A 25,127-nucleotide genomic window follows, 5' to 3' on the forward strand; every position below is an offset into this window, starting at 1 on the left:
GGGCCGTGGGGCGCCGGGTGCAGGGGTACCCTTTGATGTCGGAAATCTTACTCGCTTGTTGATCGCGGTTGGGGTGGCACTCTGTTCTGAGGCTGCAAGCTTCTTCAGGATAGTCGAGGGGGTTCTTTGGGTGCCGGACTCGGGGTCACAGTCGCTGTGGGGTCGTCCTCGTGGGTTTAGTTCACTCCGGCACCGGGCAGGCTTGGTGGGTGCAGAGTGGGCTGGGATCGCGGTTCCGGGTTGCTGCCAGGGGTGAAAGGATTGGATTGGATTGGATTGGATGTGCATTTATAGAGCGCGAATTGCTGCCCGGAGGCGTCCAAGCGCTAAGAATACCGTAAGACCAGACTGAGACACCCGTGGGGAGAAGGGGGGGTAGGTTAAATTGGGTGAAATAAAAAGGTTTTCAGCTGTTTACGAAAGGCTAGAAGGTTAGGGTTGGCTCTAAGATGCAGAGGAAGGGCGTTCCAGGCCCTCGCGGCGTTGTGTGAAAAAGACCTGCCTCCGGATCTGGATCTCTTTATCCTGGGAACTATTGCCCGGAAGGTCTGACTCGAGCGTAGACTTCTGTTGGGTGTGTAGTGGGTTATTAGATCTTGAGTGATGCTGGGGCCAGTGTTCCAGAAGGACTGATGAGCTATGCACATGGCCTTGAACATAACTCTCTGGCGCACTGGAAGCCAGTGAAGGGTTATCAGTCCGGCCCTAGCTGACTGTCTGCGAGAAATGTTGAGTAGGATGCGGGCTGCGCAGTTCTGGGCCATCTGAAGCCTGCTCAGAGTGTATTCCGGGGCCCCGAGGTAAAGTACATTATTAAAGTCTAGGCGCGACTGGATTAGACCTTGGACAGCTGTTTGTCTGGCCTCCATAGGAAGGAGAGGGAGGATTCTCCTCAGCATCCTCATGATGCCGAGGCAAGTTGCTGAGAGTTTTGTGGCCTGCGTGCTAAAGGACAGAGATCTGTCAAGCCAGACTCCGAGGCTCTTGATGCTATTTTTTGGGGTAGGTGGAGGGCCCAGACTAGGTGGCCACATGGAGGTGGGGAGACTGAGGTCTGGGGGCCCGAGGAGCATCAGCTCGGTTTTGTCTCCATTTAATTTTAAAGATGAGCGGGACATCCAGGTTTTCACTTCCTCCAGGCACTCTCTAAGCCTGCCCTGTGTTGAAAGATTGGCAACCTGCGTCAGGGAGACCACTAGCTGTGTGTCGTCCGCGTAGGAGATGATCTTAATCCCAAAAGGACGGACGACATCTGCCAGTGGCCTCATGTATATGTTAAAGAGTGCAGGGCTTAGAGAGGAACCCTGGGGGACTCCACATTTCTGGGGCCTGCTGGTGGAGACAGACTCACCGTCAAACACGCGGAAGGACCTATCCTCCAGGAATGACTGGAACCAGGACCAGGCTTTGTCTTTGATGCCGACCTGGGACATACGATACAGCAGGGTGTTGTGGCTGACCGTATCAAAGGCCGCGCTGAGGTCAAGGAGGATCACTGCCACTGATCCTCCCTGATCCAGAATATGTCTAGCTTCTTCGGTGACCATGAGGAGAGCGGTCTTGGTCCCGTGTTTCGGTCTAAAGCCTGTTTGAGTTGGGTCCAGTAGATGATGAACTTCTAGGAAGTTTATTAGTTGTTGGTTTATATGTTTCTCCAGGATCTTGCTTAGCCATGGGAGCAGTGATATGGGGCGATAATTGCTCAGGTCGGCGGAGTCAAGGTTAGGCTTTTTCAGCAGGGCTCTGACCATAGCCCGCTTCCACGCTATTGGGACCGTACCGGAGGAGATGGAGGTATTTAAGACCTCCCTTATGATGGGGTGAGTCGTGTGTGCGGCAGCCATTATTATATCTGGAGGGGCTGGGTCATTCGGGGACCCGGATTTTACTTTCCGTGCTAAGGGCTCGAGAGATGCTAAGTCTCTCTAAGGTAGGTTCTGAGTAGAGCCTCTACTCATGGGAGTCCCAGGGGATCAGAGTTCAAAGTTAGCCAGGTCCTCCGGGGTTTCTGAGGTTGCTGGCCACAAGAGATGCCGGGTTTGGAGCAGGAGCAAGTCAGAGGTCGACAGGCCGGTAGGGCTCGGGCCAAAGCAGTTGGTGTCTCCCTCTCCTTTGCAGCTGCAGGCCAGGTCTTCTTTTCTTCTCGCTCTTCTTGTAGTTTCGGAATCTGGAGAAGGAAGGTTCAGGGTGCCCCTAAATACTAGATTTAGGGGCGTTACAGGTCGGTGAAGGCCAGGGACCAATGGGTCCTCGTCCTGGGGTGGGTACACCCCCTATCCTGTCCCTCTCCTGTGGGAGGGGGGCAGTAGCCTAATCCTGATAGGGTAGGGTCTCCCATCTTCAAGATGGCGAGAGCCCAGAGATGTGCTTCACCTCGCCTCCCCCACCAGAGGGGTGGGGTGGGCAGGCTGGCACATCCCCTGTCCTTGTATGGGGTTTCCGGCCAAGCTTCCCGCAAGAGTGGGGGGTTGCAGTGGCCTGGGGAAACTCCTAGAGGCGGCAGGCCTTTGAAGCTTCCCTTAGCTCATCCTGGGGGAGGAGATCTATCACCTCACCCAGGATGTGCATTGTTGCAGGCCCGGGAGAGCAGGGGCTCTCCCACCCAGGGGTCCAGCAACGTGTCTGCTGTGTGGCACCCTGGGCAGCCTCAGAGCAGACGTGGATTGTAGGTTAGTTGTAAGGGGGCATCTCTAAGATGCCCTCTGGGGTGCTTGGTACATTAAATCCCACACTGGCATCAGTGTGGGTTTAATGTGCTGAGAAGTTTGATACCAAACTTCCCAGTCTTTAGTGTTGCCATTATGGTGCTGTGGAGCTCGTGTTTGACGAGCTCTCAGCACCATGTACTCTTAAATGGCAGCACTGCACTTACAGTGCCCGGGAATGGACCTGGGTACTGTAGGGGCACAGGGCTCCTGCTCCTCTGCCCACACCATGGGCATAAGGCACCCAGCCAGAGGGGTGACTGACATATGCCTTGGTAGTGTGGGTGTTGGGCATGGCACACAGAGATGTGTGCCATGTCGACTCTTCATTTTGTCCTGCACCCAGACACTCAGCCTGCAAAGGCAGTGTGTGTGTGTAAGGGTACAGGGCCCCTAAGGGTGGCACAATGAGTGCTGCAGCCCTTAGGGGTCTTCCCTGGTCACAAGGCCCTGGGTACCATTTACTAGGGGCTGACATGTGGCCAGGGTTTGCCAATTTAGAGTTTGTGTGATTTAAGGAAGGAACATAGGCCCTGGGCACCTGATTGGCAGGAGTCCAGGGTACACTCAGTCAAAGTACATTCAGCAATTTAGCAAAAAGTGGGGGCATACCATGCAAGAAAGAGGGCACTTTCTCACAACCTCGTCGAGTGTGCTCTAATTCTGCCCCCTAGAGGCTTGTCCGCTGCAGAATGACAGAACTGTATAGCACTGGAGATCCATTTAGCAATACCCTGCTTGGACAGGGGTAACCCTTTGCGGGGAGCACTGAATGCAACAAACAATTGCGAAGATTTTCTAAAGGCTTTAGTACGGTCCAGATAAAATTTCAAGCACCGCTGCACGTCCAGCGAATGAAGTGCCCTTTCCGCCGGTGTAGACGGTGGAGGAAAGAAAGCCTTGAGAATGACCGGCTCATTTAAATGAAAGTCCGAAGGCACCTTTGGTATGAACTTTGGATTAGTCCGCAGAATGACAGTATTCCTTTTGAAATGGAGGAAAGGTGTCTGAATTGTAAGAGCTTGCAATTCCCCAATACGCCGTGCAAGAAGGAGTGCCAATTTCCATGAGAGGAACTTCAGATCCGCTCGATGAACCGGTTCAAAAGGAGGCTTCATCAGCTGGGTGAGAACCAAGTTCAAATGCCATGTGGGAGGCGGAGGCCTCACGGGAGGATAAACTCGAAACAGCCCCTTGAGAAAATGCTTGACAATTCTAGAGGACCAAAGAGACGGTCCAGAGGCAGTGCGTCTGAAGCGAGAAACTGCAGCCAAGTGCACCTTTATTGAAGAATGAGCCAAACCTGCCTTAGCCAAGGACAGGAAATAAGGAAGAACTTGATGAGGCGGAGACAAAAAAGGGATCCACACCTTGCTGATGGCACCAGATGCAAAAGCGTTTCCATTTGAGATGGTAAGTCTTGTTAGTGGAAGGGGCTCTAGCCTGAGAGAGAACATCCCTTAATTTGTGAGAGAGAGGAAGATCTAGGAACTCTCGCTGCTCAGGAGCCATGCGGAGAGGTGCAAGGAACGAGGATCCGGATGCCAGATCTGGCCTTGGGACATTGTGAGAAGATCCAGAATTGTCCGTAGAGGACGAGGAGGGACCAGAGAAAGAAGGTGAAGCTCCGTGAACCAAAACTGCCTCGGCCATGCCGGGGCCACTAAGATCATTTTGCATGGTTCCGCCTTGATCTTCTTGAGTATCCTCGGTATTAACGGAATGGGGGGAAAGCGTACACAAATGCGCTTGACCAAGCTATCGAAAGCGCATTCCCCAGTGATCCGCGCTTGACCAAGCTATCGAAAGCACATTCCCCAGTGATCCGCGATGGTAAACTTTGCTTGCGTAAGACTGGAATTTCTGGTTTTCCGGGGTGGCGAAAAGATCCATCAAAGGTTTTCCCCACAGGCGAAAAATGTCCTCCAAGACCATCTGGTTTAGTTCCCACTCGTGGCTGAGGGATGAAAGCCTGCTGAGTCTGTCCGCCTTTTCGTTGAGGACCCCATGAAGGTGTTCCGATGTGAGATATTCCGTGGAGGATCGCTCATTCCCAAATCCCCTGGGCCTCCTGTGACAATGGAAGAGACCTGCTGCCCCCTTCTTTGTTGATGTAATGCATGGCCGTGGTGTTGTCCGTGCGGACGAGAACCGCGGAACCCTGCAACCGCGGCAGAAATGCTTGAAGAGCCAGGCGGATCGCTCGGAGTTCCAGGAGGTTGATATGAAGGAGACGGTGCTTGGGTAACCAATGCCCGCTGACCTGCAAGTCCTGAAGCACCGCACCCCAGCCGTGCAGCAAGGCATCTGTTGTGACAACATGAGGAGCCGGATTGCTTACGAAGGATAGACCACGGTACAAATTCTCCTCCTGTGTCCACCACAAGGCGGATACCCTCATCGCCGCCATAATCACCACCTTGTCGTCGAAAGAGCCGTGAACTTGTTGCCACTGCATGTCTAGTTGCTCTTGAAGAGATCGCATCCGTAATCTGCAATAGGGTATCAGAGGGATGCATGAAGAGATCACGCCTAGCAGGGATTTGTAACGGCGTACTGAAAGACACTTTCTTCTTCTCAACAGACGTGCCAAGGATTTCAGCTTTTCTTGCCTTTCGACGGTTGGGGAAGCCTTGTTGAGAGACGTGTCCAAGATAGCACCTAGGAACCGTGCCCTCTTGGACGGACAGAGCGACGACTTCTCTCTGTTGAGTCAGACCCAGATTGTTGAACAGAGCTGTACACGCCCCGACTGTTTCCTCCGCTAAGAGCCTGGACGGAGCCTTCAGCAACCAATCGTCCAGGTAGGGGAAGATTTGATAATGCTGCTTCCTGAGGAAAGCTGCTACAGGTGCCAGCACCTTGGTAAAGATCCTCGGGGCAGAACGAAGTCCAAAGGGTAACACCCTGAATTGGAAGTGGCTCTTGGCTACTGTGAAGCGTAGAAACCTCCTGTGGGCTGGATGAATAGGGATGTGAAAATACGCATCCTCAAGATAGAGAGTGGCCATGAAATCTCCCGGGTTGAGGGGATGCAAGATATCCTGGAGAGACACCATCCGAAAGGAGAGACAGATGAGATAGGTGTTGAGCTCCCTGAGATCTAAAATGAGTCACCATTTCTCCGGCGTCTTCTTGACCAGGAAAAACCTGGAGTAGAAACCGTCCCCCCTCTGAGACAGGGGAACCGGTTCCACTGTTTCCTTGAGGAGCATCTGATGAACTTCGACCCTTAAGAGACACAGATGTTTTGAGGGCATGGCGACAGGGGGCTTGGAAGGTGGCATATGAAGAAACTCCAGCGTATGACCATCTCGAATGATGTTGAGGACCCAACGGTCCGATGTTATCCGGGTCCAGTTGTGGAGGTAATGGGACACCCTACCTCCCACAGGTGTCAACGGGGAGGAGGGTACAGTAGGCAGTGCCAGAACGCCGCTATTGTCTCTTGGAGGAGTCACGTCCCTGGCGAGCCCGTTTCCCACTAGTGGTTGAGCGAGAGAAAGACGAGGACTGGCCTTGTCGTTGTTGGTACTGCGGGCGATACGACTGGGGTGTCTAACCATAAGAAGAGTACCTTTGTTGTTGGTACGAGCCTCTGTAGGACGTGGTACTCTTCCCTCTGGCCCCACGGAAAGGCACTTTACGATACTGAAGAGTGCCTAGAGACCTCGCGTCTCCGTATCTTTTTTATTGTCCTGGAGGGCATCATCGACATGATTCCCAAACAATGCCTCCCCATCAAACGGGAGGTCCAAGATCTTGTTCTGAACCTCCGGTCGGAACCAAGTCGCCCGGAGCCAGCCCTGCAGACGAAGAACAGCCGCACCTGCCAGTGCACAGAAAGCTGTAGTGGTAGTGGCGATGTCCATGGCTCAGTCAATCACTTCCGCCGACGTAGCCTCCCCCTCCTGAAGAATTTTCTTGGCCTCCGTCTTGGCCCAAGTAAGGCGAAAGGTCGCACCACATTTTGCGATCGTACCTGCCAAGGATCGCCAATGCATTAGCTGCCCTTACCAAAAGACTGGCAATAGAGGAGAAACGTTTCCCCGCATTATCAAGGCGCCTGCCTTCTTTATCCGGAGGGGTGGTGACTTGCGTTGTGCCGCCTGGGATATTACCGAATCCGGCTTCGGCTGTCCAATCAAGGACGCTGGACTGTCCTCAGGCGCCTTGTACTTCTTTTAGAGGCGCGGCAAAACCGAAATTACCGTAGCCGGGTTCTTCATAGCCTTCAAACCCTCGTCCCAAAGATGGCCAACAATGGGAATTGAACGAACCACTTTCCTGTACGGATCCTTAAAATCATACAGGAAGCATTCCACTGGGGACGATGGAAGGAGCCTCCAGTAGATTCCAGCTTCCTATGCCATCAGCTTGTGGAAACCCCCAATTTCTGCCGGGGAAGAATCTACCGGATCAGGAGTAGGTGAAGCCGGATCCGGAATGACATAGTCCTCCCACTCAACACACTGATTAGACCGGTTGCCAACATCTTGATCATCATCAGAGGAATCATCCGGAACAACCTGGATCACAGGAGGCAACCCTGGGTTGGAAACTTGCAGTTGAGAAACCACCTGAGGTGGTTGCCCAGGAGAAAATTCAGTAGGGGCCGATGGAGTAGGCACAGTATGCACTGCAGACAAAGTCGAAGACGGAGGAGGAGGAGCGTGAGAAAACCTCTTCCGATAATCATGTAACATGCCCTGGAGATCTGCCAGTAGTGATGAAGGAACCGCAACCATACCATGGCCTGCGCTGTCCTGACGCCCATAGGATGGTGGATAGGAGTACCCAGGCGTGTAGTCGCCCTCTGAATCAGTGTCCTGACATTTCACCAGCAGTTGGGAAGGACTATGGGCATAACCACAAGAATCCTGATCATCCCCATCAGAGTCGTCTTCTTCTTCTAACAACAATGCGGGAGGCAAGGGGGTCACCCTCCTTGGTGATGTCATATCCGGTGTTATACGTCTCAAGGAAATTGTAATCCTCTCCGTCGACAAGGTAGTCGTCGGAATCGTCGGCGTCAATAATTAAACCATCGTCTACGAGGTAGTCGTCGGAAGCTGCACCGTCGCCGACTGCACCGTCGACGAAGATATGGGTGTCGTCGACACAGTCGTCGACTAGACAGTCGACACTCCGGCCGGCGTAGTCCGAGCTCTCGTGGACGACCCAGTCGTTGCCACCACCGTCGTTGTCGCCACCACCGTCGTCGCCGGTATAGTCGTCGACGCGGACGTCGATGCTGGAACAGAAGGCACCGTCGACTAGCCCGTCGACGGCTGGACTTTTTTATGTTGAGGTTTAGAATCCTTTGTCGACGGAGTCTTCAACTGCGGCGTCAACGATCTAAAGTCCTTCTCTGACCTCTCTGAAGATAGATAAGAGGGCTTCTTGAATGCCACAGTGGATACCACCACTGCTGGGGCAGTAGAAAGTCCTTCCCTCTCCTTTGCACCGTGGTGAGGAGATTTACTTGGACTCCGGCTCTCAGACTCACGAGGGGGTCTTTTTTGAGGCATTAGCAGGGCGGTCAGAGGACGGCGAAGGGGAACCCCTACCCCTTTTCACTGACCTGCGAGAGGAGGTGCCAGATGAAGAGTCCTCACAGTCACTGGATGAAGCACCCTTCCGTGACTTAATCTTCTGGAGCCATGTGAGAAGGCGACCCTCACGATCCCGAAGGGTCTTTGTAGAAAAGGTGCGGCAGATCTTGCATTCCGCAGCCTAATGTTCCGGGTACAGGCAATAAATACAATCCTGATGCCTGTCCTCCACGTAAAGCTGTTTTTTGCCACAGGTGGAACAAGGCTTGAAAAGAGCTTTCTTCAGACATTCCGGAAGGAAAACAGCAACAAGTTGGAAGAAAAATATTTTGAAAAAAGCAGTCAACAAAGTTGAAGTGAGCAGAGCTCCAAGGAGACTCCCTAAGCACAACGTGCGGTAGAAAATCTGAGGCTCTGAGCTTCTCTCAGGAAGGTTCTGTGGGGTGAGGCTAATCTGATTGGTTGTGGCTTTGTTTTGGTCTCTTTTACAAAAAGAGGTAGATATGCTACAAAAGGGAATGAGGCCTAGGCCTTTTTCTTTCTCTTTTGTAACTACTGCTATGTTATTTGGAATACCGAGACTCCCATTCCGACGACAGGGAATGATACAAGCTATGGGCATCTATGAAAGTTCCAATACTGGAGTAACGCCGATAATAGTCTTCCAACATGTATGGTAAATTATTAAGCAGGGCCAAAGGCATTTGTGCTGTGGGAACCGTGACAGGAGCTGGAGCTTCAGACTCAGGGAAAGGTTCTTCCTCCTGGTCGTCATCTTGATACTTAATAAGCAATTCCGATGGACTTCTAGCAGTGCGGAATCTGTCGTCCTCTTCGGATTCCTCTTCGTCCTCCTCAGAATCCAGCAATTGCTCAAACAAGTTCAATGGGGAGCGAGCTTCCAATGAAGAGCCACGTCTTTGTAGCAAAGAAGCCGCCGTCGTAGGCATGGCAGAGGAGGCAGAAGCCGTTGTTGCAAACCAAACGTGCAAGTCTATGCCAGAAGACAAAAGAGGCGTTGACGAGTGCGCCGTCGACGATATCAACGCCGATGGGGCTGGCGTCCGGAAAGTGATTGTTGACGAGGCAATCTTTTTTGACGAGGTCGTCGACGATGAGGCAATTTTCGTCGACCATGTGGCCGTCGACAACGAGTCAGTCTTCATCGATGAGGAAGTCGTCGACGACGAGGAAGTCTTAGACGACGAAGCGATTGTCAACGAGGCAGTCGTCGACGAGACCTTCTTAACTTTCGCCGTCGACTGAGCGCTGACGATAGATGAAATTTCCTTCGTCGACGAGATGGGTTGAACAGCAACAGAGACCTGCGTCGACGAAGATGAAGCTGATGACATGATCATCTTGGGTCTCGGCGACAAGAAGGTAACTGTGGACGTAGAAGAGCTTTTTGCTGAGGGAAATCTTTCTCAAGAAGTCTTTTTGACGCCAGAGACTTTCCAGTCTTTCTCGGGGGCGTAACAGGCTTAGACTTTGAAGGTGGAGAAGCCTTTTTTGAAGAAGGCAAGCTAGAACCCTTAGCGGGTTGAGCTTTTCTCAACACCTTAGCCCCAGGAGAAGATAAATCTTCCTCAGCCATCCTCTTCCTAGAGGATATAGATGAACCAGAGGCCACACTTCCCACCTCAGATAAGGGGTTATCCTGGTCTTTAATCTTCTGTAGCCACAGAACTAGGCGCCCTTCTTTATCTGAGGGTCTTCTGAGGGAAGGTCCTGCAAATTTTACAATCTCTCACCTCATGATCTAGATAAAGGCAGTAAATTCACTTCTTGTGGGGGTCTTCTGAAAACAGCCGGAGATTCCCACAAGATTCACAAGGTTTAAAGAGAGATCTCTTAGAAGATGACATTCTGAAGAGAAGAAAAAATCCAGAAAAAATGGTGAAGTACTGAGCAGAGCTCAGGGAGACTCCCTTCACAAGACGTGCGGTAGAAAATCTGAGAGCCTGAGCCTCTGGGGAGAACATTCTGGTGGGTGCTGTCGCCTGATTGGCTGCAGTTTGGACTATACATAATGACTATGATAGTCATAAGTGTGAAAGTTCTTCTTGTAGCTTAGGGCTACTTTACTTCCTGGTTTTATGTTACTAAGGCTTTTTTTTGTGGTTATTATGTGCATAATTATTGCTTTTCTTATGTACCATGGGACTCCCACAACGGGGAATGACTCAGGCATGTGAATCTATGAAAGACACCCTAATACTGGAGAACAGCAAATTCACACAATGTACCTCTGCCCAGCTCTAGCTAAACAAAATGTATTATTGGTTTTCCTGGACACAACAAAAATCACCAGGTAAATTACCAGCAATGACTGGTCAAATACTAGTCAGTTTGTAAATACACTTGCCTTCCATACCTGAAGCCATACATTTGACAAGGACACAGAGTTGGGTGAAATATAGAATTCTTGCAGCCAGCAACATCCCTTGAACACAAAAATAGCATAGAAAGAGTAGACTGAGAATAAACATCTGCAACTTTTGCAGAATCATTTGACTTCCTACAAGGACTGCAGTGTAACCTGGAAAAAGACTAAGGAGGTTTCATGAACATAAACATGCCATTGGTGTAAAGTGGGAGAGCTTCAACAGTTGCATTCTGTAGCAGTGATGCTTTCACTAAACCTGATCTGGATACTCTGAGAAGGTTTGTATTCGTTCAGGTTACAGATTCTCTCTTTCTCGTGGGATCTGTACTCTGTTCAGGTAAGGATCTTTTATGCTTTCCACCAGGTTACCATCGGTCAGAGGCCTAAGCAGTGAATCTAGCTGGCTCAGAATGGCAACTGCACCAGTGATGAAGATAAAGTGTGATGTAATAGATGTGGAAGCATTATGATGGCACTAAATCTCAACCACATCGAGATAGAGGCCAGTCAATTATTTTGCCCATGCACTCATCAAAAGTTGACTGATTTACCTGCACATCGTTCACCAGCAGTTTGCCACGTTTGTTTAACTCTTTCATTATCTGTAGAATAGCCATCTTCACATCTACCTGCACCTTCTTTTGGATGTCTGTCACCTGCCGTATCCTGAATAGCACAGGAACAACGAAAGGAATCATGAGGCAAACATTACTTTAAAGACACGCAACAACTCAAATAATTTAAACAAAAAAAGGTAAAGTTAGATACTGGCAAATCCTAGTTCTCCATCAAAGGTACTTTTCTAGAATCCACGCAGATGCATTACATTTGATGTTCATTTCATAGGGAATACAAATGTGACACTATAATGTATTAATCTAATTAGTTACAATTTGACACTCAAAAACTTTCAGCTGCAACAACCTTCTAACTAACCCATAAAAAAAGTCAACCAAATCAGGAAATAGCATACATAAGCAGCAGTCTCACAGCCGAATTATGATTATATTGCTTTGTGTAAGGAAAGAGCTTAAAAATTCCAGGCCAAAATGGCTAACTATTTGTAGTCCAGTGAAGTCCAGATGTGGGCATGAACCCCAGAACACGTACATTCATAATTGTGCATTTAATAGTATATAATGTGTGCCAATGTCAATATTTGCATATGTCATAACACCCCCTTCAGAAGCCTAACAAAGGCAAAGTATTTCAGAAATGTAGACAACAGCTTCTAGTTTCGATCCTCAGCCGGGGTTCGGTCCTGCACAGGTCACCACAGCACCCTCTTCTCACGACAATGGCATCCAGTAGGCAGACTGCAATTTTGGTCTTCCTCCCGTGGCTCCCTAAGGTGTATAGAGTCCCCCATGCCTGCTTTTCACTAAATCGACTGCCTGATCTGCATAGCAGCATGTCCCTCTTCATTGAGGCTCCCTCTGGCATACAGTGTTTGCTAACTTATACACCACACGGGCAACGGCCCTATCAGCAATGTCACATTCCCCGGCAAATTTAACAACATCCCCTCTGGCATACAAGCTCACCAACTTGAACCTGTACACTGGCAGCAACCCGATCGCTGCAGCAGCTGCCTCCTCACACCTTGCTGCAGGGATCCACGCCACAAAATCTCCCACTGGACCAACCCTCCCTCACTCCCTCCCTCCGGCGCTCTATTCCCAACAGGGCTCGTCTTGGTAAGCAGGGAGGCACTGATGCTCCAGGGGCAGGTAGCCTTGGGAAGTCCCTGGGTGATGTCCCCTCACCCAGCTAGGAGGCTGGCGGGCCTTAGCCTCTAGCTCTGGTCACAGGCAAAAGTCTTGCAGAGCTTTGCCTCTTCGCAAAGCCTGTCTGGCTGGCTTGACTGTAGACAATTTTGGGGGCCTCAAGCTCCCTTTCTTTTAGTCCATTTCTAGACAACAAAATGTGATTTAGCGTCTGCATCTAAAGTTTGTGTTGGGGAGCCATCTGCTTTCTTTAAAGTGCCCTCTACCCTATCTTGGTATCTGTCACAGCAGGAGCTACTACAAGCGGGTAGCACCACAACACAGGCCATAGGAGTGACTAGAGGTTCACACCTGGAGGTCATGAGCTATGGAGCCAGATAGGAATGCAGCAATCTGTTGGGGATTCCTCAGGCACGCCTACACCCAGCACATGCATACAGCAGACCTGCACTGCACAACACTACATATTAACTTAATGCGAGTCAAGGGTAAGTTAAGCAAACAACAGCCTAACTTTACATGAGCGAGCCGGTAGGACTCACTCGAGTGACTGGTAAAAAGGTCATTTCATTTCTACTGATCACTATATGATATGTTGCCACCACCGCGCTCGGGCTACTTACCTCCTTGCAAAGGCAGCAGCCTTTCACCACCATGAGAGTAGCGCTTTGGGCCCCTCCCAACAAGACCGCAACCCATGAGACATGCAGATTAATCTATGACAACAATAATCCGCTCTTGGGCACCCAGGGCAGATGTAAAAATCATTAACCATACAAGGGACTTCCCCGTCCCATAGTTTCCACTAGTACAAACCTGAGAAGAGCATCTGGAGACCAACAGAAGAGACATGTGTGACAAAGGCCAAGAAGATTGGGTCCCTTGAGCGAGCAGTGTTTCCCCATAGTAGGACTGAAGGGCTGTAAGGCTAGGTTAGCTCTCAGGATATCCCCTCAATAGTCACAAAGCTACTAGGTAAGTTTTATTTGATCTACCAGTGTGACTATTCTGTATTCAGGTATAATCATGATTATTGTTCCATTTTATGCTCAATAAAAATCAGTTTAAAAAAAAAACGCTGGCCAGGTGGCAGATGCTACGAAGCTAACAGATCTTTATCCTATTAGTGTTTTTGCATACAAAGAGGTGGGGTGAAGTAAATAGTAAAACACAGTTTTTGAAACAAAAAAATCCTGTTCAGGGAGGTCAGAGTTCTGAGAAAACGTAGGGCTTGTCAAACAGTTCTGAACAAAATGAGTAGACAAACTACTGCTTTGTTAAAATATTTCAACAAGCTTGCGATACAGATAATCTCATGTTAGAGACATTTAACTTGGTTTACATTTTCACAAAGTGAACATTCACTGCAGTTTGTCAACGGTCTAAAATGGCCAAAGGAACAAAGGAATAATCAATTGCTGTAGCTTACTTACGAAGCTCTGACATCTTTTGTAGACTTCTGCAAATTTGTATGTTTCTCCCCAAGCCGCTTGACAAGCGCAGCCAAGATTTTTCTCTGATTTCTAACTGCATCATCCAGGAACTGGTACCTGTAACATTGATAAAGCACTTTTGTTCACTCCACTCCAGCAAAGCACTGACATTTTTACAATAACACACCAGGACACCACCTTTGGCCAGAGATGATGGCTCCACAGTGCATAGTAGCAGGTTTTGAATCATAACCCCAGACATTTTTACAGGACTATACAGGTTTATATAAAGACCATAGTAGAGAAGCAATTTTTTTTTTATATATGTATATCCATAATATTTTGCCTTATTATACTTTGCTCCCAGCAAATACTAATTAGGCAAGGCCATGCCTTGTGAGCCAACAAGGCTCACAAGGCACAGTCATGCCCAATTAGGAACATGAATGTTATACACCCTTCCCTCAATCTGCAAAGCACAGCCTTGATCCTGTTTAGCAAGGCCTGGTCATATGGTGGGACTTAAAGCCATGTCCTGTACTCTGTCCCACAGGCCAGGCTGTGCTCAGCAAGTATAGGGTGTGCAAGAGACTGCAGGGCACATCTATTGACCATATCCAATAGACACTGCTACAAGGGCCACATGAAGTGTCATTTGGGAGGCTGGTGTTGAGAGCTCGTTAGAATATGGCCATAGACACCATGGAATAGCCTTCAGCAGTGCTCTGCGACCTCACAGCAAACAGCATGCCCCTTGCACAAAACCTATACCCCTGCCTCACCGCCAATAGACTTGAGAATAAACGGCACAGATCTTGCATTTGTCCCACATGCTCAGACTGCAAGGCATGGTCTTCATAACAAACTTTGTTTGGACCAATGATTGGTTCATTTCAATGATGCAGCATAAAGAAATATTGAAAGGAGCCATTTATGTTTGTTTATTCATTATTTAATTTTCATTAACTGTTTTCACTATTAACTTTAAGTTGCAACATTTCATAACTTAAGAAAATTGGTGTTAAACAGCGTTTATAGATTTTGGCAATGGCAAAACGATCCAGAAGCTGCGTTTTTCCAGGGTTGCAAAATACATTAAAGAAAATTGTTGTAGCAGGACTATCTCCAACATAGAGGTGGTGTAAAATATGTTTTCTAGAGGCTCATAGACCATGACAAAAATATCTTGTGTTGATGTTTACACAAGATAGCTCAGTGGGTCTATGTTTATCACTTACTGCTGACTGTATTATATACAATATTGGGTACAGCACAGGAAGGGGTAGGTGAAACTTCAGTCACATTTTTTTCGTACTTCCTGGTCAATATTGTTAGACGCCTTTTAGATCATAATTGTCGTTGGACTTGCACTAGGTAGTTTATTGTGCTGGTTTACAATACAAAAAGGTATTGACATAAAAATCTGAAAAAGATTGTCTGATTAGTAAACAAAGAGGCGGGATCTGTTATTAATAGATAATAAAACCGTGATAGTAAATCATGGCTACTGAATATCCAATAAACTATAACAATACAGAGGACAGTACATAGTTCATCTTACTTCTAATCATTTTCCAGTAGACTTACAGCCATATTAATACATTTGTAGAGACATTCAAAAATTAGATTAGGCTTGTTTAAGAAAACAAGCTTTTTGCAGGTGTCCTCCACTTTTCCCCCCAGTTTGGACTACTAAAACTTGGTTTTCGACTGACAGTGCACTGAAGCCTACTTACCCGGTACAAGGATACATGTGTATTTGTAACCTCAATTGGTAAGGACTTTAACCCTCTTATAAGTACCTAGTAGAAGCTACGGGGTACCCAGGTAATGGGAGTTCAAGTGGTCACCAGGGCCTGAAGCACTGATTGTGCCACCCTGAGTCACCCCCCTGAGTGACTCAAGTTAACAGATGACAGCAGTCCAACCTTTGCAGACTGCATGAGCAATGCAAACTATTCAAACTTGACTTTGTGGCAAAGTGAAAGCGCTATTTTTAATATATGCCAGTCACCCCCAAGGAAGGCATCCTGGGCCCAGAAGGCAGGGTGCATTATATAAAAGGTCAGGATATATAATGCAAACTTGTATGTCCCTATAGTAGACTTTTCCATTAAGGGCAACTATAAGTGATCAGAGGTCCATATGATAACAAGGGCTGGCAACCAGGCACCCAAGGTCGTCGTGGTACCACTGAAATATGTCATGTTTGGTATCAAACAACTTGCCTCATCACCCAGACATGAATCCACTCTCAAAGTCGATGTGACATGCCCCCAGGTGGCTACCTTAGAGGTTGCCCACCTGGTTGCCCAAGCCTCTCCTGTGCCCTGGCTGTCAGCCGGAGCTGTTGCGACCAAGACAGGAATCTGACCCCCCTGCCAGGAGGTGTGAGCCAACACCTCCTTTCCTGATAGGAAGACTAGTGAAGTGGCACATTAAGGCGGGGACTTTCAAAGCTTACGACACCTCCAACATGCAAGAAGGATGTCTCTCAAAGGAGGACACAGCCCTCACTCTGCCCCAGGAACATTTCCACCTGGGCAGGTGGGAAAACTTTGTAGTCAGTAGGTGTACACGCCGAAAAGGATAGTCACACCCCTATGGTGGGATATCTGGTCTGTACAGCGAAGGAAGGCTTCTGCCATTTGTAAAAGCGGCAGAAAAGAGGGCTTTGGGTAGAAAATGTGACTCACACCCCCAGATGTGGTCACCTCCCGGGGGGGATTAGCCGCTGGGGCTATTAGTAAATTGGCCACTTTCCCCCAAAATTCTAAATCTAAGATTTAAGGGGCACCCCGTGTGTGAAAGTGCCATCTTTCTTGCATGGTATGCCCCCACTTTTTGCTGAATTGCTGATGTACTTTGCCTGAGAATGCCCTAGGCTCATGCCAATCAGGTGCCCAGAGCCTGAATTCCTTCCCTAAAACTGCATTGAAGCCTAAACCCAATTGGCATCTCTGGCCACATTTCAGCCCCTGGTAAATGGTACCATAGGTACCCAGGGCACTGTGACCAGAGAAGGCCCCTAAGGGCTGCAGCACTTATTGTGCCACCCTTAGAGGCCCTGTCCCCTGACACACACACACACACTGCCTTTGCAGGCTGGGTGTCTTGGTGCAGAACAAAACAGTCGACATGGCACACATCCCTGTGTGCCATGCCCACAAACACACTGCACTGGCATACCTGTCACCCCTCTAGCTGGGTTTACTATGCCAGTGGTGAGGGTACAGGTGCATGAGCGCTGTGCCCCTACAGTACCCAGATCCATTCCTGGGCACTGTAAGTGCAGTGCTGCCATTAAGAGTATATGTTGCTGGGAGGTCGTCATCACGAACTCCACAGCACCATGATGGCAAAACATTAAACCCACACTGATGCCAGTGTGGGATTTAATGTAAGATGGACGACCGAGGGCATCTTAGAGATGCCCCCTGAACCTAATCAACCAGCGTCCTGACTGAGAGGCTGCCTAGGCTGCCACCCAGCAGACATGTTGCTGGAACCCTGGGTAGAGAGCCATCCGCTCTCGTGGGTCTGCAACAATGCACATCCTGGGCGAGGTGCTAGGTCTCCTCCCCCAGAATGGGCAGGGGAAGCTTCAAAAGGCATGCCACCTTTGTGAGCTTATCCAGGCCACTTGCTGTACTCAGCAACAGGCCCCCACTCTGGCAGGAAGATCGGCAGGAAAACCAAAGTGATGAAAGGGGGTGTGCCAGACTCTGCCAACCCCACCCCTCAGGTGGGGGAGGTGAGGTGAAGCACAACTCCTGGCTCTCGCCATCTTGAGGATGGGGAGCCCTACCCAATCAGGACTAGACACCTGCCCCCCTCCCACTGGACAGTGGCAGGCTAGGGGGTGTGCCCACACCAGGGAAGGGACCCATTGGTCCCTGACCTCTACCTACCTGCAACGCCCCTATATTTAGAGGCACCCTGAACCTTCCTTCCTCAGATCCCAAATCTGAAACAAGAAAGAAGAACAAGAAGAAAGAAGAGATGCCGTGTAGCTGATAACAAGGACGACAACAACTGACTTGGCCCCAGCCCTACAGGCCTGTCGACCCTCGAACCTACTAAATACCAGCGTCTTCAGTGGTCAGCAACCTCGAAAACCCCGGAGGACATGACTGCCTTGCTCATCTAAAAGACTGGGACTCTCACGAGAAGTGGTTCTGCTCAAAGCAAGCAACAACCCCTGGTGCCAGCCAGGAACCGCGAATCCTACACACACTGCACCCGCCGAGCCCGGCCTGTGCCTGAGTGGACAAAGACCACGAGGACATCACCCCGGCGACTGTGACCAAGAATCCAGCACCCAAGGACCCTCAACGCCCCCAACGACGCCTGCAGCCTCAGAACCAGAGACCCCTCCAACCGCGACCAGCAGAAGGTAAGATTTCCTGACGCCAAAAGGCACCCCTGCACCCGGCACCCTGCGGCCCCCCGTGCCCAACTCCTGGGTGCCTACCTAACCTACAGCTTCCCAACTTACCTCTCGAAGTGGTGGTCGCACCTGAAGAATCTCCATCCCCGAGCTTGCAGCCTTTGTTCATCTTGCAGCTTCTCCTTTGAAATACATTGAGCGCCCGACGGCTCAAAAGCACCCTGCACCCAGCCGTCCAAGTGCCCCTGGAAATGCAGCAACTATTCGATCCTACTTCCCCACTTGCCTTGTGTAAGTGACCAGGAGCCCAGCTCCCACAGCCGCGTGGTCTGCCTGCTAACAGCCACCAACCAAAGCCACCAACCAAAGGCCCCCTGCCTGGGCCTAACTCTCTTTGCACCCGGCTGCCCCTGAGGGTGTAACTGTACCTACCTGACCCTGGGAGACCCCTTAGTCTATGCCCAGAACCTTAACTCTGCCAGTCGAGTATTTACCTGAAAGCAGATAGCTACATTTTCTCCATAGGGTAACATTGACTGGTTTTACTTGGAAATTCTTCTAAGTGTCGAGTTTTGAAACGTTAAAATATTCACAAAAAAATCGCCCAATCAACGAAAACGAAATTACTCACCTGTTATAAGGAGAGACCCTGAAAAGTAATTACAACTGTACTTACAGACAACTTGATTTTCCTCCATAGGATAACATTGCCTGGTTTTTGCCAGAAATGTTTCTGTCGATTTTTGAAACATACAAATATTCCTTAAAAAACGCCTGTGTAACAATTTCTTACAACTGTTTACAGGAAATGCACCGGGGCTGAATCCAGGATCCAACCCAGAGTAAGAAAATCATACGCAAAGTAATTGAAATTGCATTTACTTAAAAACTCCCATTGAGCTCAATGTTATAATTGTATTTGAATTGTGTTGCCTATTGCAACAGCTGTAACGATTGCATTTAAAAGTCTATTGCTTATTGAAAGTGTTCAACTAGAGCATCTTATTCTGAGAAAGTATTGTGATACCTACTTGTGGTTCTAAAATAAAACTATATATTTTTATATACAAAACAATTGGCCTAAAGTTCTGTTCTTGAGTGTGTAAGACCATTTGCTAACGGAGTGTGTACAACAAATGCTTTACACTGTCCTCTGATACTGCCTTACTGCTCGACCAAGCTACCACTTTAGATAGTATGGTTAAATCTAACTTTAGCCTCTGTCACACCACTGAGGACTGTGGACTCTGTGCACACTGAACCTTACTTTGGTGCAGTATATACAGAGCTACTTTCTTACACCCCGGCATCAGAACCAGAGTTCTGATCTGAATTGCAACACAGGACACAGAAGAGACCAGAGTCTGTGCAACTAAACCTGCACAAATCAAAGATGTGATATTCTGCACCTGTGGCAACTATCCTGATACTGCACAACTGTAATACGTACCGGATCAAAGATGTGTTCTCCCAGACAGAGGGACACCTTCAACGGCCAAAGGCAACTCTAGACTCCTTTGGTCTACGGGCACTAATACCCTGGAACCCACAGGTAAAGACAACATACCAGAACCAAAGAAAAGTGTGCCCACTACAGCCAGTCTGGCCCTGATGCCCTACAGAGACCTGTAAAGGTTTGTCAGGCCATTAATTTGTTAAAATGTATAACAATTAATTCTTTACCAGGCTTTGGATCTGAGGACAATTTTATTTCTTTGAATCTTTGTTGGTTCTAGGTCATTGAGACATGGTACAAGCTAGTTTAAAGAAGGTTTTGGATGAGGTCTTGGGTATGACTGGTATGTAGGAGGTCTGAGAGTAGGAGTTTTAGTCTGTAACGGTGGGACTGCTCTCTTTTGTTCATGGATAAGGTACTATGTTCTCATATATATGGATTATGAATGTATAACTAAAGAAACGTTTGATTTATTCTGTACAAAAAGAAAATTGTTATTAACACCTGTATTTGACTCTTTATATAGAGCATGTAATTGGAGGTGGGTTGCTTTTCTTCTTTTTGTACTTCAGTCCAGCAACCACTACCTTTACTCTACGCTGCAACATGAGAGAACGGCACAGCACCTACAATCGTCCACAGCAGTGGCCCCAATGCCTACTTTTTACACTAGTTTCCTCATAAGCGTCAAACCAGCTCCCCGCACCTCCTTATTCAGCATCAAGGACAGTCAGGACAACTCTGCACCTGGGCCTTTCGAGGCAGGTACATCAAACTGACTGTTGTGGCTTGGTCTTGGGATCCGCATCTCCTTAACCCCCAGTGGGTTCCTCGCAACTAGACCTGCGACTGACCAATTGTCACTAGTGCATTTTACTACTGACCGCATTACTAATGCTTACAGTATGGATTTGCACAGACTTAATTTTCCTTTTAACAACCAGGTTATACCTATCCGACTGACTTTGATTTGGTGTTTAAATTTATTTTAAAAACCCACTATAGGAATTTGAAAAGAACAGAACTTTATGTTGCCCATTTATACTTCTCACTCTCTCCACTGACCGACCTGACAAAAACTTCCAAAACTAAACTTGTGTGCACATTTATATGGAAAATACATTAAGATTTGGAAAAACAGTCCTATTTGTTTTAGAATAGAAAAATGAAAGCCTAATATCTACAGGCACTAGCGCTGGAATAGATTATATAACAGAGCTATAGTTACATATAAATACACACCCTCAGAGCATATTTAGAACACCTGTTTCTAAAAGGACAGTGAAGGGGCTATAAAACTCTACGGTGATGAGGACACCCGATAGATTACAGCCTGAATTCCAAAACTGGCTTCTTTAACAGCACATTCTTTTGCACAACTGTAAAGTGGAGAGGCCTTTGGTGTGTCCACTCATTCAATACCCCGGATCCTCATTGAGTCCCACCATTCACACCCGAGAGGGTAAAACAAAGCTGGGTCTTACTGATGGTCTTTGTGAGATTGCAGCTGGCAGTCACGGCAGGTCAGGGTGTCACAGGTGTCGCAAAAAAGCATGAGAGGTTCTTGCTTGTGCACGGAACAGAAAACCGTGTGCGCTCCTTCTTTAGATTTTGACCCACCTAGAAGATAAAGCATCAAAGGACAAATTAAAGCACAGACATACATGCTTTGCGTGCCAGGAGAAAACCGCCCCCTAATTTATGATTCTTAGCAATGCTACGATCAGACCAGAAAGACCAGATCGGGAGGCCGCTCCTTCGCCTTCCTCGCGGCCAGAGCCTGGAATGCCCTTCCACTCCACCTCAGACAGACATCGCTCCCCTCTTCACGAGAAACCTCAAAACCTGGCTCTTCGACAGGCCCCCCCCCCCTCCTTGATGGACTGGAACCTGCACCCCCCATCCCCCTCCAGCGCCTTGAGACCCTTACGGGTGAGTAGTCGCGCTCAACACACACCTGATTGATTGATTTAACAAAGGACACATTGGAGTTGCACCTCTGATGCAACAAATGTTAGTCTGCCAGCAGGAGCAGTTGGTATATACTTTTAGAAAGTCCCAATCTACCCTGTCAGAAACAAGTAATTGCTTTAGTCTTCATCCATCAACCATGAATGGGATATTAAGCAATTAGAGTGCATATTTTAGAGTAGATGTAGTAAGGTTCAAAGATGGTAGAAATTTGAGTGGATGGCTCAAGGTCTGAGGGGGTTTCCTAAATACTAGATTTAGATGGCATTAAAAGGAAGTAACAGGTAAGGCCAATAGGCACCTCACCCGGAGTGACTACACCCTTTATTATGCTACACTCTTGTGGGAGGGGGTATCGTCTATAGTCCTAGCTCTGATCGGAGGAGTCTCCTCATCTTCAAGAGGGAGGGGAGTGAAAAGACTGCTCAACTTTGCCGCCGCCTCCTCATCCTGAAGGGTGGATTTGACAAAGATGGGCCACCTCCTACTCCTGTACTCCTAATGCCTTCCCTAGCACTTACACTATTTAAGAATTGTCTTAAGTATTCTAGGGGCATATCTACTCATGCAGATAGGTCCTCATCTGTGGTATAGTGCACCCAGTCTTAGGGCTGTAAGGCATGCTAGAGGGGTGACTTATCTATATCTTCAGGCAGTGCTGGCTGGCATGGCACCCAGCAGGGTGCCATGTTGACTGTCATTTTCCCCCTCACAGGGGAATGCAAACTGCGAGGGCAGTTGCACAGTCCTAGTGAGGGATTCCCAGGTGACCCTCTTCAGCTTCCAGACCCTATGTACCCAGGGTACCACTTAATAGGGACTTACAGGGGGCAGAAGTACTAATTGTGGACATGTTTTTAGGAAAGAAGCACTGGCGAACAAGATAATTCCCTTCGGTAACGATGTATCTGTAAGAGACATATGTTAGTTATACATTCCTTACCTTAGAATTACCCCCAGGCGTCAGACTGGATCGGGCGATTTTTCTTTAGTAGTACCCCTGCATATCGGTAGGTGGCGTCGGTCGACTCCAAGTCTGTCGCCGTGGTCGCCAGAATGACGTTGCGGTGTGTACTTAGACGCCACCCATGCGCACTGACGTAAGTTCTGACAGAACTTTCCACGCCAGAGGCGCAGAGCCATGCAAGACACCGACCACTGGTGCAAATACCTAGGGCTGTGGAAGGAAGTCCCTATCCCTAGAAGTCAGTTTGCAGAACAGGGAGGATGGGTGGGGGCAGAGGGGGGGGGTAAGGAATCTATAACATACGTCTCTCACAGACACATTGTTACCGAAGGTAAGTAACTTGTTCATCTGAAAGAGACTGTTCGTTATAGATTCCTTACCTTAGAATAGATACCCCAGCAATACCAACCCCGGAGGTGGGTCTGCAAATCAAGTTCACCCCAGAAGGTTCTGGAGAACAAAAAGGCCAAAGTAGCCATCTCTACGGACATGGCTGTCTAGGCAATAATGTTTGGTGAACGTGAGCAGGGACGCCCATGTGGCTGCTTGATAGATGTCAAGGAGTGGGACTCCATGTCCCAAGGCAGTAGTAGCGGCCATAGCCCTGGTGGAGTGGGCACGCAGTCCCACTGGCGCTTTCTTTTTCGTTAGGTAATAGCAGATTTTAATGCATAGGAGAACTCATCGAGAGATGGTGCATTTTTGCACAGCCTGATCTTTCCAAGCACCCACATAGCCAATGAGTTCATCATCCATCCAAAATTTGTTTGTGCGTCTAGATAGAAAGGTTTTGGGTCCAGACGGTTGAGTCTCTCCTCCTTCTTGAAGGGTGCGGAGGTGGGAAGAGGGTGTGCAAAGTGATGGTCTGTTCTATGTGGAAAGAGGTAGACATCTTGGGGAGAAAAGAGGGCCTTGTGTGAAGGATTACTTTCTCCAGATGAACAGCAAGAAAAGGAGGTTTTGAGGACCGAGCTTGAAGCTCATTCACTCTGTGAGCAGGAGTGATGGCGACAAGGAAGGCAGTCTACAGAGTAAAGAGTCTGATAGGGCAGTTATGTAGAGGCTCAAAGGGAGCACACCTAAGGAATGTCAGGACAAAATTCAAGTCCCACTGGGGCATTATGAAAGGAGCAGGAGGAAAGAGATGAGTAATGCCCTTAAGAAATCTATTTACAATAGGGAACATGAAAGGAGAAGGCTGTTCAGGAAGGCGAAGAAAGACAGACATGCCAAAAGGTAGCCTTTAAGAGTGCCCAGGGTAGGGCTAAAGAGGATGAACAAGAGTACCTCCGAATGGGGGGCAGAAAGGGCATCCAGCCTTTGCTGTGCACCATGCCACAAACTTGTTCCATCAATAGGTGTATACAGACTTGGTTGAGGGACGCCTGGCTGCCAAGATGACCTCACAGGCTTTGGTTGGAAGGTCAAAAGCTGTCAACTACTGCAGTCGCTTAATCTCCACGTGAGGAGGTGAAGGGTGGACAGGTTCGGATGAAGGACCGTTCCTGCTGCTGCGACAGAAGATCCTCCTGAAGAGGCAGTCTGATTGGAGGATCGGTGGCCATGCTTAAGATCTTGCGGTGCCAGACTCTTTGTGCCCAGTCTGGAGCCACAAGAATGACTTGGGCCCGGTCGCGCTGGATCTTCTTCAGCACTCTGGGTAGACGTGGTACTGGCGGAAAGGCGTACAGGAGGCCGCAAGTCTACTTGCGAAAAAAAAAAGTCGCCGAGTGAGTGCCGCCTTGGAAATTCCAACGCGCAGAACCGTTGACATTGCACGTTCTCTTCGGTGGCCAACATGTCTACCAAGGCTCTAGTCACTGCTGACAGAGACCTTGCAACACTTCTAAGTGAAGACACCATTCGTAATCCATCATGCAACGACGGCTGAGCACAACCCTAACCTGCCCTGTTTGGTACAGTCCCACATGGCAGTGGTGTTGTCTGTGAACACCGGCAATACTCTTTCTTTGATAGAGGGAAGGAGTGCCTTCAGTGGTAGACGAATCACCCGGAACTTCAAAAGTTTGATATGGAGGCTGGACTCTGTTGGAGACCAGAGTCCTCTGATCTCCGCCTCTCCCACGTGGCCACCCCATCCCAGGAGTGACACATCGGTCACCACTGTAAGCTCTGGTTGGGGAAGGGAAAGGGATCTGCCGCTGACCCAATCTTGGTTCGTTAACCACCACTGGAATTGACGTGCAGTCTCCTCGGAGATCTGAACAATGTTGGAAAGATTGCCCGATGCTGCGCCCACTGGAACTTCAGGTCCCACTGCAGAGCCTGCATATGCCACCTGGCATAACCCACCAGCAGGGTGCAGGAGGCCATGAGGACCAGCAGCCTCGGGTTCATTCTCATTCATCGAAATCCAGGATAAAGGCTGAAAAATTGGTATCCTAGCCCGATTATCCCGGACTCGATGCTCGGGAGGAGAAGCCCAAAACTGTGCCAAATCCAGAACCGCTCCGATGAAAAGGAGCTTCTGAGAGGGAGTCAGGTGTGACTTCGGCACGTTGATAGCAAACCCC

The 25,127-nt window shown here is 48.8% G+C and overlaps 1 protein-coding gene across 1 annotated transcript in view; it reads right to left on the bottom strand.

Moving 5' to 3' along the window:
* Positions 1-25,127, bottom strand: part of TRIM28 (tripartite motif containing 28) — a 563,778-nt gene that overhangs the window by 418,863 nt on the left and 119,788 nt on the right. Inside the window, exons 4-6 of the mRNA XM_085616663.1 lie at positions 21,140-21,275; positions 13,810-13,926; positions 11,201-11,315 (exon numbers count right to left, since the gene is read on the bottom strand). Of these exons, the coding sequence (XP_085472789.1) occupies positions 11,201-11,315; positions 13,810-13,926; positions 21,140-21,275 (368 nt within the window). The remainder of the gene's footprint in view (positions 1-11,200; positions 11,316-13,809; positions 13,927-21,139; positions 21,276-25,127) is intronic.

This window comes from Triturus cristatus, chromosome 7 (assembly GCF_964204655.1).
Source record: "Triturus cristatus chromosome 7, aTriCri1.1, whole genome shotgun sequence".
In the NCBI taxonomy this organism is placed as follows: Eukaryota; Metazoa; Chordata; class Amphibia; order Caudata; family Salamandridae; genus Triturus; species Triturus cristatus.